General features: G+C 42.0%; 1 protein-coding gene across 2 annotated transcripts; it reads left to right on the top strand.

Annotated features, from left to right (window-relative positions):
- The first annotated feature begins 1,275 nt into the window (after window positions 1-1,275).
- On the top strand, window positions 1,276-16,178 carry rbm6 (RNA binding motif protein 6). 2 transcript variants are annotated; one of them, XM_079578183.1, is made up of 24 exons: window positions 1,276-1,401; window positions 1,830-1,901; window positions 2,010-3,438; window positions 3,522-3,611; window positions 3,685-3,754; window positions 4,532-4,605; window positions 8,151-8,225; window positions 8,321-8,594; window positions 8,978-9,132; window positions 9,258-9,358; window positions 9,440-9,506; window positions 10,708-10,822; window positions 10,900-10,958; window positions 11,625-11,700; window positions 11,781-11,872; window positions 11,959-12,405; window positions 12,561-12,704; window positions 12,783-12,848; window positions 12,948-13,172; window positions 13,242-13,316; window positions 13,545-13,631; window positions 15,407-15,498; window positions 15,579-15,639; window positions 15,822-16,178. In XM_079578183.1, the coding sequence occupies exons 2-24, from the start codon at window positions 1,849-1,851 to the stop codon at window positions 15,912-15,914; spliced, it is 4,020 nt and encodes a 1,339-aa protein (XP_079434309.1). In that variant the 5' UTR covers window positions 1,276-1,401; window positions 1,830-1,848; the 3' UTR covers window positions 15,915-16,178. The 2 variants fall into 2 exon arrangements, with proteins under 2 accessions (XP_079434309.1, XP_079434310.1); XM_079578184.1 differs by lacking the exon at window positions 13,545-13,631 and having other exon boundaries at window positions 15,822-16,177.
- Window positions 16,179-19,252: the final 3,074 nt, after the last annotated feature.

The following is a 19,252-nucleotide window of genomic DNA, read 5'->3' on the forward strand; positions in this document are numbered from 1 at the left end:
ACTGGTGGATAATTGTCATTAGCTATGTAAATCAAACTCTTTTTTAAAACTTTGATATTGTCTACATAGGTGGGACGGGATGACAAAGCTTCACAGTGCACCCAAAAGAGGGAAAGGTGGTCACCCTACTTGGCAACAGTGCAACAAAAGAACTGAAACAAGGTTAAGAACAGTAAAGAGTGGTCGAATAGGTCAGTGTCACCCATCCTAAACCATTGTATCCCAACTTGTACAACAAAATGTATTCTGTTGGTCAATTGTTTTATCAGTGGCCTACCTTTACCTCGAGAAAATGGTGTTGTTGTGCTTTTCTCATTGTTATGTAGGGCTTACTGATCATCTTGTAATCATTAATCGTGATCTGATATAGTGCCTACTAATAAATATTCAAAAATAATTATCTTCTAATTTAATAGAGAGATTCAGAATGTAATGTAAACTAATTTCACTTTGTTTGTAGCTGACCTGCTATGAAGCCAACAAGGAGGAAGCCACCATGGAACAAAAGCAGGCATGCATATTGTGGATTGATGCAGTGCTTAAAGAATTTCAAGGGATGATTGTTCACTGTAAACCCAAACTTCCATACAGTTTTCCCACTGCTCTTTTTTGCCATTTGACCAGATACAAAGGCAAAACATTTCATCTCAGTATTTGTATTGCCTCATGTTATGAATATGCAGTTTTCATAATATGCTATGCGTCAACATGTTTATGTGGGCTCTCATTGGTCCAGGAGTTCATTGTAGAATTTTCCAAAGTCATCAACTGGACTGACTTGTTTAAGTTGAGGGCATTTTTCCCTTTGACCACCCTCAATTCAGTCGTCTTTGTTCAAGCAAAGTGGTATAAGAAAAAAAACAAAATAAAAAGCCTCTTCCTAAGGTGGAAGCTGGAGCTGTTTCTTTTCGCCCTTTTTTGATTGTTTATTACTAAGTAACTTTAATTCAACCATCCTGGTCCTTTGTTATGTGTTTCTTCATTCATTCTGATCTCTGTAGCTTGGATTTGTATTACAGGTGGCTGATGTATTAATTGCTAAGGCTGCTGCTGTTTTCCTTATTGCTCCCACTGCATTTGGTCATAATTTACAATTAAGTTATTAACCACCGTAAATATATGTTTTCTTTTGTTTTTATAATGATTTTTGTCGTATGCGTCCTGCGTGCAAGGCTGTGGCAGTAGTACTGTTTTTCACCAGTGCGCGGCAGAAGCGCAGAACTCTGTAGTTTGCATCCGCCGTTAAACAGTCAAAGAAGAAGAAGAAGAAGCACAGAACTCTACCGGTCATGATTCATAGAAGAAGAACGCACCTCCGTCTCTCCATTTTTGTTTTGCAGCGTTAACAAGCTACAGATAAGGTTACGTTTCTGTCGATACTGGACTTAAAGACTAAACAAGGTTTGCGTTAATGAATGAAATTCTGTAAAGCCGCACGTGTTTGGTGTATCTGCTTTGTTATGGTGTTTGATAAAGCAATGGCGCAGAGCTACCGGCTCAGGGACTGTGCTAAAGATGCTAGCAGCTGCGTCACTTTCTGTGCCAGTACCCCATTGAGCCTTTTTTTAAGTACAATGTGAATGGTTCGCTTCCCAGCCCGACGTAAAGGCAATAACTGAACTTTTGCCTCCAAACATGTGTTACCTTGGTTGAGGATTAGCATTTGTGATTGAATTGTGGCCTGCTATTGAAGCTTTAAAGGCCTTGCCAGTGACATAATGCTTTATAAACACGGGATATGCACTCAAATGTCATTCCTCCTGTCTTTGCTTATGGTTGTCTGCTTTAATGCCTGATTGAAACTCCCTGATTTCACCTTCAATTTGCAGATCACCATTTTCTGCAGATATGTGGGAAGGACCTGGGCCTGGACCTAGACGATGGAGAGGACCACACGTTCGGTGATCAAAATATTTGTTGTTTATTTTGCCCGACTGAAAGTAGTGCTTATGCTATGTTATGTGTTTCTGTTGAAGTGTATCGTAACTGTTTATTTTCGTACATTTCAGCGATCATCAAGAAGACATGTATGGTGGCAGGGATCACCCCATGCCTGATTTTAGAGATAGGGGTGGCATGAACATGGGACCAATGGGCCATTCGGGTCCAAGACATTTTGACATCCCACCCATGGACATGAGAAGAATGGATAGCCCACCCATGAGGGGGCATGACATGGACCCTCGAGACATGGGAGGCCCGGGAGGAAGGGAATTTTTCAGGCGTGATGAAGAGCCCAACTTTAATGTGTCAAGACAAGTAGAAATTTCGTATAGGAAGACATTTGTGAACACCGGTTTTGGAGGACCTGAGAGACACCCTGATGACTTGGATGGAAGAGATATGCCCCAGCGTGAACCAGGAGGCAGATTTATGGACATGAACAGAGACCAAGACGACTTTCAGTTTGACAGACCACCGTTTCACAATGATAGGAGGAGAGGTTTTCCTATGGATCGAATGGACAGAAACGACAGATTTAGAGAGGAGCGTGACCGATCTCCATTGGGCATGCGTTTCGATGAAGGCTTTGACATGAACATGCCTCCACATGAGAGGAGGATGATGGACATGGACAGACGACCCGGGCCGCCGTTTAGTCCGAGAGGCGGATTTGACTCCGACATGGATTTTAGAGACCGCCCTGGACCCATGTCTGACTTCAGAGGAAGAAGCCGATCCCCTCCGAGGGTTGGAAATGATCCTGTCCCTCCCGTGGACAGAGGAAGATCAGAGCTGCCTCCAGAGGACCGTGCCAACCAAACCACAGTGGAGCCAGCCAATGATGAGGGGGGGGACAGTCCACTTACTGACTATCGATGCGGGGAGGAGATGACTTTGGCGGAAGAATGGAAAAAACGCAATAAGGACAAAAAACCCTTTGTGAATTTTCCAAAAGGTTTTGGTGGCACCAATGAACCCAAATTCCCAATGCAGTATGGTCGGGATGAAAGTGTTAGAGATCCTCTGCATTTTCCAGAAAGGGATCGTATGCCAATGGATTACCCAGCAAAAGATTTCAATTTTCCACACAGAGATGACTTTCCTCCTATGGACTTACCGGGCAGAAAAGGCCCACACGATTTTTTACAGCCAATTAAAGACTCTCTTGATAGAGAAAATGAAAGCAAACCTTGGCTCAAGGACCGGGATCATCCGCCACCGAATATGGAGACGCCTCAACCTCCGCACAAGCTGCTCAAGTTGTCTGAAGGTTTCAAAGAAGTCTCGCACAACCCAGAGCAGGCCAAGATGAATAAAGACCCAGACTTAAGCTGCAGCAGTGGACCGCCAAGGGACCAGGACTACAGGGACATTGATTACCGAACAGCATCAAGAGCATTTGATTTCAAGCCTCAGGAGTTTCTGACACCGGACAAGCTGATTAGTGAGAGTAAGCCAGCTGCACCTGCAAAGTTTATTGAGTCTGCTTCACAGGTGTGTGTGAATATATTGGTGCGCTTGTATTTAGTACAAATGACAAATGCAAGGTTATGACACTGAACACATTTCTGTAAAAGGATCAAGACTACCGTGGTGCAACATTCGAAGATCCGGCCTCCAATACCGTATCCATTTCGGGTATTCCAAAAAATGCCTCTATGGAGCAAGTACGTTCTCTAATGATTCTGGGGGTGGGGCTTTGTGAAAATATGCTGTTGCTAATTGACCATTTGTTTGTAGATTTTGAGAGCCTTGACTACTCCAGATGGTGTTCCACTTCAGGCAATGAAGATAAAGACTGTTGTGCCAGGTAGGTGTTGTTTCAGAGCACTCCTGTGCTCAGTGCTCATTCGATAACACCTCGATATTTCGCTATTCGACATTCGATTCTTATAGTCGCCTAGTTTCTAATGTTGCTTTTTGTATTGTGTGGACATGGGGAATATGGCGGATTCTCACTTGGTGTGAGGTCCTTGTGTCAACATTGTGGTTTTACCAAAGCAATGAAAGTTTTAGGAAAGTCAACTTGGTCTTTCAGAAACTATTCATTTTCAGGATTAGCTGCTGAAATTAAGCACATAAATGAATTCTTCAGTGTTGGTGCTTTTTTATTTTATTTTATTTTTTACCTGTAAGCATTCGGGTAGTTATTCCTACAAGGCGCAAGTTCTGTTTTTGGTAAGGTCAAACAAACTGCACACATTTCTTTTTGCTTCAGAGATGCATAATAGAGGTTATGCGTGTGATGTCATAACATAGCAACAGCATGGCAGTTAGCATTTCATCACAGCAACAGCAGTAAATTGAGTGGAAAGTGGAAGGTTCTATTTCGGTGTAGATGTAAAATGTGCATACCCTTTATACACTGAAACTGCCCTGAGAAGTTACCAAACACAGTTATATACATATACATATATATATATATATATAAAGAAGCAAATCTGAAATGTAAAAAGAAATGTTTTTCTTGGTAAAAAAAAATAATTAATGTGCTCATATCGATCGAAGTCTGTCTTCTGTGTCTTCGTGCCTGCCTTTACTGGACTTGACTAACAAAGACCATCTGTATTTCAAATGCTGTCCCCAGGTTACAGCTACGATACTGCCATTGTGGAGTTTTTAAACCTCGAGGATGCTGTCCACATCATGGAGTCCAACAAGGTGGCCCATCCTCATCACTCAGCGAGGCGGTCTCTCCACCTGGAAACGAGGGGTTGAGATGGCTTTAGGGGAGGGCGAGCTGGGGGGGAGACATATTCTATATACTAACAATTCATTTTAACTCCCAAACTACTGAAATAGTCAGACTGGTAAAAAGTAGTTGATCATATGTAAACGTCTACTAGTGATGCGCGGGTCAGCTTTTTTTCTTGGCCTTGCCCAATCCAACCCAATGAAAATCAGTGCAAACCGAAAAATAAACCCTGGCTGTCATGCAAACGGGAGCGTGCCGCGTGAACGTAAGTTTAATTTGGAGAAATGGTGCGTTTGTTTGCGTCTATTGAGCTGTAGAGATAAGTTTGAAGTGGACTTATGAAGGAAACAAGAGAGCAGAAACTTTGACCAGCCTTTACACCACATCATGTACAACTTCGTGTCAGACTGGACAGGCGTTTGGAACTAAAGTGTCCAATGCATGAACCTATCGTGTGCAGTGTGAAGGTGTTCTCTTCAGGTTAGTAACAATGCATCCCTTTTGTCTGGTGGCTGCACGTTGCCATTGTGCACACATTTGGCGCTGTGATTTTGACATTTATCATCATTGGATTATCCGACCGGGCCGACCTGTGCATCACTACTATATACTTATCGACCAGTTGACCACCATTTGTTGCCTTTTTACTGGCCACCTGCCAACAGTGTGTTGATGGTTTGCCATTACCTAATATGCCAGTTGGTGTGTCTTGGTACCACCACTGAATTGACTGGCTGGCTGTCCATTTAATTGCAATGATGGTAGTTTAATCTGATCTATAGTCGTGAAAATTGATCTGCAACATTGATTACTGTCTAAGCTTTCGCTGAGTTATTCATTGCTGGTTTGGTAGCTTTCAAAATACCGTATATTTTTTAAAGTATTAACAATCTCAGTTTGGGCTGCCTGGTTTTGGAAGAATACCTCATTGTGAGTCTGACAAATACAGAGGTTATACAGATGTCAAAGCACGGCAACAGGATGGAAACGATGATGTGATTGTTGAGTGATGAAATTTGTAAACGTTTTGAACCTCGGTCTGGAAAGTTGAGGATTTGTTGCGGCAGCTTAAAAGTAGATTTGCATCTCATTGTGCACAATTAATGAACATTGTTTTTGAGAGAAGACTGAAATTTGAACTTCTAAACTCATACAAGAATCTCATGCGTTTAAGAACATGTTTCTAGGAGGCTTCAATAATTGCTAATGTGAAAGATTTAATGCTGACCTGTTTGTGTTGGCTCATTATAGCAGACGTTAAAATATTTTCAACAGAGTAGTTGTGCACTGACCCCTCCCCTCAGGAGTGGGGAGAGTGAATTACGCCTCTACTTCAATACATGTGTTGTGCTTTTCACACATTGCTGATCTTCTTTGCTGTAGGTGTAGTCTGTGCCGAGCTACGTTCTGCAATCGTGAAGAATGTTCTTTTTTATGTTGGCTTTGTTGTCTAAAAGAGGCTTCTTCAGAATTTTTGCTCAGAAGTTCTTTTGGCACTTATGGCTCCTGGCATGTAGCGTCATTGGAAATTAGTTTCCATGTCCAGAGAACATAGTGAAGACTTGCTTTATGCATAGCCTCCAAATGGTGACGCTTTCTCTGGTGAAAGAGTTACACGCCTGGTGATCTCAAGAAGAAGAGATTTAATTTGTGGGCTTTACCTTTTCACTCACTGTCTGTTTAACCTAAACAATGGGGAAAAAATATCCTTCTGCCAAAAAAAAAACATAGGGACATTCTTATTCACCCTTCCCCGAGTAGGTGTGTTATGGTATTGGTTTAAAATCTTCATTTTGGATTATTGAGCCGCAGAATTGTAGTAAGGACGGTTCCACTGTGATTCAGTTTCTTGTGGGGAAGTTCTTGCCCCAGAGGGGACTCTGCTGTATGTATTTTGAATAGTTACAGAAATCAGTCTGCGCATACTGTGCAGACACAAGGAGAACATGTAAATGAACATGTAAATGCTGCACAGGATGACCCCACCCGTGTCAGGATTTATACATAGAGCCGCTTTGCTCTCAGTCAAAGCTCTTGCTGTTGAGGTTTCATGCAGCCCATGTGTTAAAATAAATCCCTTCTCAAGCAGTTGCTGTTGGTGGATCATATTGAAATATTGTTTACTTATCCTCTGGATAATTTCCTGAACCCGACCAAGCTGTGATAATGGCATACACTTGTATTGTGCTTTTCAAGCCTGTGTTACCAAGTTTGCCAAATCGCCACACTGTAGTCATTATTCATTCACACCAAACTCTGGTGGAAAGCTATTATTGAATATGAGGTCAACAGGATGCTCTGCATTTCTAAGATTTATTGGGGTGTTCTTGGGGTGTTGGTTTGTGGTTTGATTTGATTTTTTTTTTTTAATGACATGATAGAGATGGATTTGGATTGTCAAAGTATAATGTACTTTGTAATGTACTGTTATGAGGCAGACTAGAGGTCTGACCTTTTTTTCCAGTTTGCCGAATCTCAATATTTTTTTTTCTTTTTGTCGTCAATGCTCCTGTTGTTTAGTTGTGTAGTTCTTGGATATTTACTGCTTTAAGTCATTATTCACACAAAAACTGGCTCATGATGATCTGGTTCCGCCGTTCTGGAAAGCAATCGTTTTTGTTAGTCAGTAAACATGAATAGCCATTGTTGGTCAGTACAGGGTTGGTGGTGTAGGAAGATGGTTTTGCTCTAATTCAATGGCGTTCCGGCCGTCTAAGTAAAGGGTAAGGACAGTAAGCCATCAGGGCAATAAAATGTATGGTTTGAATCGAGAAAGGTGAATTCACAATTTTTGCCATTGATGCCATACAAAGGAAAAGTGAAGCACCTTGTAAAGCTGACTAAACAGACTGCCGCAGAAAAGTTCTTCCATTTGAAGATATTCCAACTCTTAAACCTGCGGCGTGTAACGAGAGGTTTATTTAATTGATTGAATTTAATTTATAGCAGAAATGTTGCCTGTAATATTTTGCTTGAAGGGGGGTGTTATGCAAAATAGACTTTTTAGAACAATGTTGTTCTCTCATCCAAAGCATAGCCCGGAGCTTGATTCGATCCACTCGCACATCCTTGAGTAATCTTTGAAGCTATTCTTAGCACCACGGTGACAACTCCCTAAAAACTCCTTCTGAGGTCCTACATATCCAGGAACTGCTTTCCTCACCTCTCAATGCTAAGCTTAATCCTTTCATCACCACGTAAAAACTCGCCATAGCTTAACTACAGCCACACGGGCCGAGTGGTGTTTCTAACCAACACAGTGTAAGATAGTGATGTATTTCTATAACATAATGCCCCCCATTTTTAAAATAGCCTAGAATAGGATGTTGAAAAATGGCCTTATGAAAGCACTGGTTTATAACCGTAACCTCTTGAGAGAGATTTGCTAGGTGGCCATTCTGTTGTCAGGCCTCAAAAGCGCTCAGCTTATATGATGCATGTTGGGTGTAGGTAGAACTGCTTTTAGACACGTGCTTAAAATCTCATCATTAATTGTCCTGCTTTATTTCAGGGATCCCTCAAGATTGGCCCTAGTACGGCATCAATGAAGTTTATCCATCCAGAGGACTGTGACCGACGGGCTCCGGTCAGTTTACTCTGCCTTTGTTAAGTTCTTACCCATTTATTTTTGGGGGGGAATTCATTTCTGACTAAAGTTGAGTAAATTTTGCTTTTTAATAGGACTTGGACCATCACATAACTCATGACCCCAAGCACCACTTGAGTAGGCCTAGCGACCCGTCTGAAGAGCTGAGAAGAGCTCTAAACGGCTCTGCTACAGGCTTGGCCCCCAACAGTGACAACATAGACCAATGGCAACGCAGCTCAGAACCAGTTCCTGAGCCCTGGCAGCAGCAGGGCCAACAGCAGCTGGAGGAGCTGCCCAGGGAGCCGTGGTCCCACCAGCAGCCTCCGCTACACCATCAGCCACAGCCAGACTACAGGGACAGCAAAAGTATGTTGTATGGAATGGCTTGTCTGGACGCTCAGTCATTTATTCCTTCACTGCCTCACTCTGTGGTGGAAAGCAGTTAGCCACTGCTGTCCAGTTAAAGTGGAAGGATGGCAACATTCTTACAGAGTTGGTAGATTGTTGTTAATTTTCATTCTCACAAAAAATCTGTCTTGAAATTAATAACTAAGATTATACTAATAATAAATATATGCCCTGTGTGGACAGTTTAGAAAATCAATTGTGTTTATTAAAAAAGCAACTGGACTAATTTTTGGATGATGTTTTAGATTGTTTAGAAATGTATTAAATAGTTAATCTTGTCTATTAATCAAACATGTTAATTCACATCATAATACATATATTTCTAAAATTGTCCTCCACAGCCATGATAATGAAATATTTGAAGCCAGATACAACAGTGGAGTCCGTCCTGAAAGCTTTGGATCCTTATGCTTATCTGGACGAAAGAAACGTTCGGTTGGTCAAGGCCAAAACTGGAGAGAAGCTTTTGTGCTTTGTCGACATGGAATCACATGAGGTAAAACGACTCCATTTTGGAAGTTTAATAAACTTTCTGACCTTCTTATTCATGTTATGCTTCACGTTTACACTAATGTGAAAATGAAATTGCACGAGTAATTTTCTTTGATTTGTGTTTTTTAGCAATTGAAACGTCTGGTGGAGCTTTTCAAGCCTGAGCCGCTGTATATTAATGGTTTTAGAGTTAACGTTGAAATTGCGAAACCCTTAAAAAATCAAGCAACGTAAGTTTTGACAATCATAACCATGTTCAATTATATATGTGAGAATAACTACAGTACTTGAATAATCTCATGTTTATGCAGGAACAATCCTCCCCCTGTCCCTGGCTCAATCCCAGCTAATCCTCCTCCCCAGCCCAGCATGATGTGGGTAAGTCAAGCTTTGATTGTGGAGTTAACAGATTAACTTCACAGTTAATTGTTTGCTCTGATTTGGGTTTGCGATCTATATGCTGACCACTTATAGCTTATACACCCTACACCACGTTCCAAATGATCATATTTCAGTGTCAAAAAGGTAAAAAAAAAATGAATTCAATGAAACTCATGGATGGTATTGAGTCTCAGGGCTCTTTGAATCACTGACATCAATCTCAGAGACCTGGGATGATTAGTTTTCAGGTTAAGCCCAGTTAAGGGAAAAACTACTGAAAAAGGATGTTGCACATTATTAAGCAGACCATCATCTTCAAGCAATATGGGAAAGAAAAAGGATCTCTCTGCTGATGAAAAGCGTGAAATAGTTGAATGCCTTGGTCTAGGTATGAAAACTTTCGATATTTCATGGAAGATTAAGCGTAATCATCGTACAGATAAGAGATTTGTGGATGATTCAGAGCACACACGGTTTTGTGCAGATAAAGGCACAATAAGGACGGTTTCAGCCAGACAAATACATCAGATTAATAAAACAGCTGCTACAAAGCAGCATACAGGTATTTGAAGCTGTAGGACCCTCCAGAGGCTGCAGTTGTCCATAAACCGTCTATCTGGCCTCCCCTAAACTCTTAATTGAATGCTCATGAACAGAAACGGCTGCAGTGGTCCCAGAAATACATGAAGACTCATGTTTCAGGCCAGAATCATGGGGAGGGCGCAGGTCAGCCCCTTTACGATCCCTGAAGGTTTGAGAATGAAATCATCTTCATGCATGACAACGCACCATGTCATACTGTAAAGAATACCTCTGCATCACTGGCTGCTATGGGCATAAAAGGAGAGAAACTCATGATGTGGACCCCCTCCTCCCCTGACCTCAACCCTATGGAGAACCTCTGGAACATCAACAAAAACATCTATGAGGGTGGGGTGCAGTTTTCATCCAAACAGCAGCTCTGGGAGGCTATTCTAACATCCTGCAAAGAAATCCAAGCAGAAACTCTCCAAAAACTCACAAGTTTAATGGATTTAAGAATTTCAAAGCTGCTATCACACACGCGCTATAGTTTTTGGACGTGCACAAACCCTTATCAAATGGCCTCTTACATGTAGAGCACTTCAGTTGGCTGGTCGGTTTTAAATTTTTGTTTATAAATAAATTTGACATTGCCCGTTCTAACTTTCCCCTGCAGCCCCCGCCTCAGCAGCCACCACCACCTCTTCATGTGCAGCAGCAGTCGTTCATGCCTCCTCCACAGTACGTGCCCCCCATGCCTCCGCCTGTCAGTGCGCCCACAGAAATGCAAGGCAAGACTCCTCTGACATTCAATAGGCTATTTTTATTTTTATTTATGGCTTCTCATATTTAGATTTTCTGTCTTCAGGTGGTTTTATGCCAGGCGTGCCTGATATGTCCATGCCTATGAATCCCAGTGTTAACCAGGTAAGTTAAGCTTGAAGCGCCTCTGATCAGGTTTTTATCTTTCTCTAAGATATAGTTTGGTGGGATAATGCCTGCCCATCAATCAATATCAATCAATAATCATGGTAAAATAAATGAAAAAGTTTAACATTTTATAATCTGAATGCTACTTGCTTATAGCCCATTGGTGCAGTATGGGGGTGCAACAGTAGTTGTGGAAAGTGTTTTTGTTTGGACAGAAGCTTCATTATTATGTTAATAGTCCTATATTTATATATACTGTATAATGGTCCTTTTAAGCGGCTACAATGTTCAGGGAAGTGGTCCACATTGAAGCAATAATCATGGAAATTGGAAAACATGCTAAACAGCGCAGGCAATTTAACACCACTTTGTGAGGACGAGAAGTATTTACACAGTAAATAATGAAGTAAACGTATGTTGTGTCTATATATATGGGGCCCGTCCTGGCACTTCCTCTGCAAGTGAAGTTCCTAATGGATAGTGAATTTTAATTGTTTGCACATTTCCTGCCTATTCTGCACACCCTCAGTATTTTTCTTGAGGGCTGAATGTAACAAGTGAATTTCTCCAATGTGAGATTAATAAAGGCTTATCTTAATCATGATTGGACCCGTTTGTTTTGATTACAGTGAATCAACCTGGTTTCTTTGTTTCATTCTACAGGGAGTTGTTTACGGTGAGACTCCAGCTCACGCTCCAATTGAGCCAGTCCATCAGCCGTCACAGCCGCACGTCTACGGTGAGCACACAGGGCCATAACGGGGCCAGATTATGCAGTGCTTGCTCTGATCAATGTCACCTTGGTTTTATTTGTTTCAGAGGGGCCAGATGTGAGCAACTACTTGTACGACGCCACTTCCGGCTTTTACTACGATCCTGAGACGACACTGTACTATGACCCCAACTCCAGGGTAAGACGTGAACATTACTAAACAGCCATATCCTTGTTACTTTAAAGAGCAGACTCAACATGGAGCTCTTCAAACTATTATTCTAGTATTTCTACAATGCTGAAACCCAAGAGTACCTTTACTGGGACCCTGTGTTGAAAACCTACATCCCGGTCCCTGCTGGTCAACCAACCGATCCAGGACATGCAGTAGCCATGACGATGGAGGACCAGGCCATTCTGTCCAACCCCGCAGCAGACGCCCCGCTGGAGATGAAAAAACCACCACCAAACCCTCATTCAGCTCCTGTAATGCCCACGCCCCTCATCCCCCTCCCTCCTCTCACCGCGCCGACGACGCTCACTCCGGCACTCGATGCTTCACACGCCACACCTGAGCCAGTGGCGGCGCCGATAGGGCCTGCACCAGAGCCCGCTGTGGAGCCCGAGCCCGAGCCAGCCCCAATGACAGACACGGCGTCCCAGGACAAGAGGGAAGATGATGACAAAAGGGACAAACCAGAGGAGAAGCTAAAAACTCGGGCTGCAGTGAAGGTAGAGTCATGTTGGGGGGCTGGCGTTTCAAATAGTCTTAGATTTCACTTTAAAGCAGGGGTCGGCAAAATCGTAAAAAGTTGGCATTATCGATCTGCTGAATGCAAAAGAAGATGCAGAATCCAGTCATAATTTGTTTGTTTTTTCTTCCCTAGATTATGAAAGATATGGAGCGGTGGGCAAAGATTCAGAATCGCCAAAAGGACAGTGTTCGAACCCCCTCGCCACTATCGAGGGGCGACGACGATAGGAGACAGTCCAAATCTGCAGACGCCGGCTTCGCTGTCTTTGAGAGAAAGGTGGGCGATAAAACTGGAATGTCACTTTAACCGCGTTACTGAAAGTTCGAATTGACGCGTCTTTTGTTAAACGCTCAGGTAACCGGCAGTGATGAGATGTTTAAAATGCCACTTGCTCCTGCTAAGAAAGACGAGAAGTCAAAGGTATGATTTCCAAACTACTTCCAAACAATCTCTACATTGAACTGATCGAAATAAGACAAATGAAAACAAAGTGCCTTTAGCGAGATGTGACTCTTCCAGCGTTCCATGGGCTCTTTGGGCGCGCTGGTGTCGGACTACGGAGCGGGAAGTGACGAAGAGGTGGAGGAAGACAAGGAGGAGCCGAGAGCAGCTAAACGCTCGCAGCTCTCGGAGAAGGAGGACCGGCTTACTGACTGGAAAAAGATGGCCTGTCTGCTCTGTAGGAGGCAGTTCCCCAACAAAGACGCACTCGTACGGCACCAGCAGCTGTCAGACCTGCACAAAGTATGGGTTCTGCCGTGTTTGACTCTTTACTTAAATTATGTGGTTTCTAATATTTGTGTTTCATCACAGCAAAATATGGAGATTCACCTCAAGATTAAAAGGTCAAAGAAGGAGCTAGAGGCGCTAGAAAACCAGGAAAAACAGGTGCAGTGGAAAAGTGATAACAAAATGGATCGCATGTATTTGTTGTATATAGTGCTTTTCCAGACTGTGAAAGCGCGTTTCAGTTCACACATTCAAACAATCATTCCTTTACCGGAGGATGAAGGGTCTGGCCCAATGATACAACAACAGTGTTGAAGCTGGGATCGATCTGCAGACTCTTGGATTCTGTGTACAAATGTTCTAACCACTGTGCCACTGTCTCCCCAGAAATTATTAGGAAAATCGAAAAATAGGGCAGAGGCTAAATGCACAAGAGAGGAAGATGGCAGTTCTAGTTTCAACAATGATGCTGAGGTTCGTGTTTTAATTATTAAGGAAGCATAAGAATACTTAAAGCCACACTGCATAGAATTTTACCCAATAAATAATATTGAAATACAAGCATTTATTTTATGACAGATATTTTCATCATTGAAAAATACCTCATAAATGTACAAACAAACATTTATGAGGCTCACCCTTCCTAAGATATGGCTGTAAACTTACTGGGAGTGGGTACCTCTCCAGCTCATCTCCATGGAAATGTGATGAAAGGCTGTAGAATTTGAGATTTAAACAGGTTAGTTTCTCATCCAAATTCATTCTATTACTACACACTTCAGTGATAGCATTTTCTGTGTTGAGCTGGCAGGGCTGGACTGGCAGAAAAAATCGGCCCGGGACTTTTGGGTCAAGACCCAAAAAAAAAAAACAGTTGAGGTGATGAGCAAAACAATAAACCCTTGGCTTGAACTTAAACAGTATAAGCTACAAATCGAGGACAATAGTTGCATTTTGTTTCTGCCGAATTCAGGCTAACACCTCATAGCACTCAACACTTTAATCTTGTCATTTATAACTTGAAGGAAATTTTGTAAAATTACTTCACAATCTTAAAATGTGCGTTCCGTTAATGAAGTTCCACTCGCGACTGCAACACAAATAAACTTCTCAAAACCAACCAAATTATCGCACTGTAGATTGAAGATGAAATGGTAAAACTCACCACGGACTTAAAGAGGTGTGGAGTGAAAATAGAAGTCCCAAAAAGGCCAAACATTGTAAATCCTTTCAATGGAAACTAGAAGATTTACAAACTGCACTGACGACGAGGGGCAAGACAGAGTCACCTGACAACTCCCAGACTTCTTTGCAAACATTTGTCTGAAATGTATAAAAAATAGAGGTCTGAGGTTCTGTGGGTCCTGGAGGGAGTTACAATAAACTATTTCCTCTTATATTCACAATGTGAGGGGCATGAGTGTTATGTCCCAGAGGCCCATTGCTCATTATACCAGATTATCTGTGAACCATGACTCAAAAAAGCGCCACCAGAGGGGTATAAAAGGTGTCACATCCCTCTAGTGGAGAAGTTGTGTATTTGCGTAAATGTAATGATAGAGATTCTGATGGCTTTTCATGTTAATTGTGGGCCGGTGTAAGGTATTATGGGCCTTATTTCGGTGTGATTGGCCCATCCGGCCCAAAAGTACGTCGGCCCACCGGGAAAACTCCCAAATCTCCCGATGGACAGTCCAGCCCTGTGTCATTAGTAGCATGTTTTTTTTTTTTTTTTTTGCCACAACAGTATAGTCCAAAAGGTTACGCAGTGCACCTTTCAGATTGCAGTATGGTGCTCCAGTGGCCACTTCACGTTTATTCACCAATCCAAAGGCTGCAAGTTCGAGCCCAACACGAGAGCACAGACGCTGTATCCTTGGGCATCCTCGGGTGTCTGTTGTCATGTATGCTGACGTTTGAGTGTGAATATAGAACAATGGATGGATATTGGCTACAATCTGAATGTTTACTCAGCAGAGTCCGTGCCTATAACCACACCAAACGTCAACGATGTAGGTAGTTTTACTTGAGTAAGATTGATATGTCAGAGTAGTAATAATAAAAAGTAGAAGAAGTAATAATAAATATTTCATGAATTAATTGAAAGAAGTCGGGTACTGTTCTTTTGAATGCCCGGGAAACGATGCTTGAGTAAACTTGCCTGTACTGCAATGCTTCTGTGGAAAAATACTTGAGTAACTTTGCCCAGTGTGTATATTATAATCTAAAGGAAAAATATTTCTCCTCAGCTGACTGCGCAGACAGTCACTAAATCTCCAGAACAAAAGAAGAGAAAGCCGCCACAGCCACAGCACCAAGACAACTGGGCCGGCAGCTCAAGGTCAGGACTTCATAATGCAAACGTGACGATAGTATTTTGGAAGGAACTTTAAGCTAATCGTTTATGTGTGTTTTATTTAGGGAAGCAAAAGGTCAACTGAGTGAAAGACCAGGGTTAGGAGCGGAGCCTGCACCAGCACAGGTAATGAAATGGGATTAATAATAATAATTTTTTTACAATCTAGCAAATCTATCATGGGGTCACTTTTCTACTTGACTCATGTAGTGCCAAATGTACAGCCGTTTTGTTTGATGAGTTTTCATTAGTTTGGTCCCGTCCACTTGCCGCACGTGTTGAAAGTATCCCCACTTTGTTTTTTGCAGAAAAAGAAGAAAAAGCCGCATGTGTACAGTCACGCCGAGTATAAACAAGCCGTGCGCAATGCCATGTTTGCCCGATACAAGGAACTCGACTAACTCACCAGCTCTCATTGCCAAAGTGACTCTACTACAGTATAGAGACCAATACTATGAACTGCCACTGTTGTCACTTACCCCCCGAGAAAACGGGACTGAACTCAGCGTCTCAAATGAAATGTGTGGCCTCGCGCTGCATGGACTGAAATAGTGTATTGAATTGTCATAAATAATGTACAGAATAATGTTTCACTGTCATATAATGTCTTTATTTTTGCAGTTCCTCAGTGAATTGTGAAATACGTTGGCCATCTCACTTTTTTGATGCTGTAACTGTGTGTTTATTTTAGATTTGTTTTTTTTTACATTTTTCTTTTCAGGGGAGTGAATGAAATACATTTTAAGTAAAGAATGTGAAAGTACTTTTCTTGACTCAACAGCATTTATTTTCATGTTTACGATAAAGCCTTAATTTTTTGCATTGAGTGCTCGGCAAGTTAAACTAATTTAGTCAATATCTATCCTTACACAAAGTTCACACACAAAGTAACTAATTCGTCTAAAGGGGGAAAGCGCTATTGTCATACTTGTAGTCAAAGGAAACCGTTTTGAGAATGTTATCCGTTAGGAACTTCATTTGCAGACGAAGTGCCCCTGCGATGACCTTGTAAATCAGGATTTTACCAAATATAATCCTGGATCAGACGTCTCCCACCAGTTCCTTACCAATCTCTATATATCTAAAGTAGCTTTTTCAAACACAAAAATATGTAATATGTAATAGTACTACGCTAGTTTTATATAGCGCTTTTCTGGACACTCAATGATGCTTTACATTGCATTATTCATTCACTCCATACTCTGTAGAGGTAAGCTACTATTGTAGCCACAGCTGCCCTGGGATAAACTGACGGAAGCGAGGCAACCAGTCTGTGCCATCGGCCCCTCTGACCACCACCACTCACTGCATTCGCCAGTCTTCCTGATGTTGCCAAACGGTCTCCCATCTAAGTACTGAACAGGCCCATCCCTGCTTATCTTCCGAGGTCTAGCGGGATCGGCCGGTATGGCCACAAATGTTCTTTGTGCACCAAATGATCGAGGTATAAAAACATTGAACACAATCTGAAAATACAGTTATTACTGAGAGAAAAGTAAACCTATTCTCTTGGCTACTAAAAGTGCAGATTGTACACCACATTAATGCTAGTTTCTCAGGATCCCCAAAGAAGTATCTCTCTGCTTTTTTTATTCCATAAATCAGCTCTCCGGGGTAAAAACAAACAAAAAAGGTGGGAGATCCCTACCTAGAGTGTTGAGAAAAGCAGATAAGGCAATAGAAGTCCAGTTCTGTTGGTGCGCCCTAGATTGGACTCTCCACTAGGGGGCAGCAAGATCATATTCATATAATGTACTTCGAATTGGAGCTGCGTGAACCCTCCATCATACTGCCTCTGGGTCTGGATCATCATGCTGAACGCACTTGATTATGTGTAAACGCATTGTGAAACCAAATCTTAAGTTAATGACTGGCTTCGAACAATTTCCTTTTTCTTTTTTCCTTGTACACTGTAGGTCAGGCAGCAGTCACAGTAACAAAGTGTGACAGATGTAGGACTAGTCCTATTTGCATATAAATAGATTTCTTACCACATTCATGTCTTAAATTGTTGATTTATACACCTTGGATTAGCTTTGTCTTTGGGCATCCAGAAATCCAAATTGTACGATTATATTTATTTCCAATATAGTGATTTATATTTGAATGGAACTGAAATTGCAGTTGAATCCAATCTCAATGTTCCCTCACATCTTTATGGTCTTTCTGAATATGTGCACTGTTTCTGAATCTGGATTTGAATACATGATGAATTGCATTTTTAATCCCAATATGCAACACTAGTAAAGAAATGGCAGTGCAGTGGCAGGGCTGTAGCACTGGCAGACACCTGTGTGCTCTTATACAGTATGTTTATGTATGAGAGCCCAAAGATGGCAGGGCCCTGGGAGCTGTCATGTGAATGAACACTGAGACTGAGGGGGAGATGGAGAGGCCGTCAATTATCCCCAAGAGATTGTTATTAGCAAAAGTAGCAGAAATCTGAGGACAAGAAAATGGCTACTAATCCAGTGTTAGGAATTGAATTGTATTTGTGTTCTAGTTCTGAAAGTAGCCCGCCTCATGATTTCCTGGGAGTTTTGTGCACACAACTGCTAGAATCAAATTAGTACATTTTGTCATGCTGCATAAAGATACTTAATCCATATAATAACAATAGGCACACATAATTGATAGGATACTGCCTTTGCTCTGCCCAGTCCCGTCAGACCTAGGAAGTTAAGCAGGGAAGGGTCAGGCAGGACTTGGATGGGAGACCGTTGGGATGGGAGACACCAGGAAGCCTAGTAAATGTAGTGAGTGAGTGAGTGAGTGGTGGTGGTCAGAGGGGCCGATGGCGCAGACTGGTTGCCTCGCTTCCGTCAGTCTACCCCAGGGCAGCTGTGGCTACAATAATAGCTTACCACCACTGAGTATAGAGTGAACGAATAGTGCAATGTAAAGTGTCTTTGAGTGTCCAGAAAAGCACCATATGAAACCAATGCATTGTTTTTATTATTAGGATCTGGTAAAATAGGTCTGTTTAAACACTTGCATCTACAAATGCTTTGGTGCGATATAAGATTGTTGTCTACACCAGTAATAAGAAAACATCTAATCTTTATTAATGAGCACATTCGTGTGAATATGTGTTAATGTAAGGGAATATTTCCTGTTGCATTTTTCTATATTTCAAAGTTTTTTGTGCCACGTCTTTGTGTGTCTTCACCAAATACTTTGCTACTCTTTGGAGGCCCCCTTTTATCATAATGTGTGTAAACTTTAAGTAAACCCCTGCACAAAGTAAGACCCAGGATGAAATGGTTTGTTTTACATTATGCTCACATGTCCGAAGACGACATGATGAAGGCGGATCTCCTCTCCGTGCGTTTTTGACGACTGATCAAACATGCGTCCCTGTGTCAAATAACTGGCCTAAATGGGAGCATGTGTTTGCGGTCGCCCCATGCAAACAAAAGGGGGGCTGCACCTCCGCACACGGCCTCCATAGCAACATCACGCCTGTCTGAACAAATTCTCCATCTGGCTTTTGCAGGCTCCTCTCAAGCACAAGTTGAGAGATGATGTCTGTTACTGTATAATCTATAAAACGCTAAGACGTCCTTCAGAGGAATGTCTTATATTTACAGAATGTGCTTGAAGCCAGAACACCGGCCTCCTGTCATTGAGAACATTAGGGAAACATTTGGTTTTGGGTGAGGTCATAGAAATCCCCCAAAATATGCGTTGTAGTTGTGCACGGGATTAAAAGTTTTAAGACGAAGCCATGGAGGTTATT

Source organism: Gobius niger (genome assembly GCF_951799975.1).
Source record: "Gobius niger genome assembly, chromosome: 20".
Taxonomy (NCBI): Eukaryota; Metazoa; Chordata; class Actinopteri; order Gobiiformes; family Gobiidae; genus Gobius; species Gobius niger.

Excerpts from the sequence above, each read along its gene's own strand:
- rbm6 (XM_079578183.1), top strand. The coding sequence starts at position 1,849 with ATGTGGGAAGGACCTGGGCCTGGACCTAGACGATGGAGAGGACCACAC. Across the intron at positions 8,226-8,320 it reads ACTGTGACCGACGGGCTCCG|GACTTGGACCATCACATAAC; the intron begins GTCAGTTTACTC and ends GCTTTTTAATAG. Across the intron at positions 11,873-11,958 it reads ACTATGACCCCAACTCCAGG|TATTTCTACAATGCTGAAAC; the intron begins GTAAGACGTGAA and ends CTATTATTCTAG.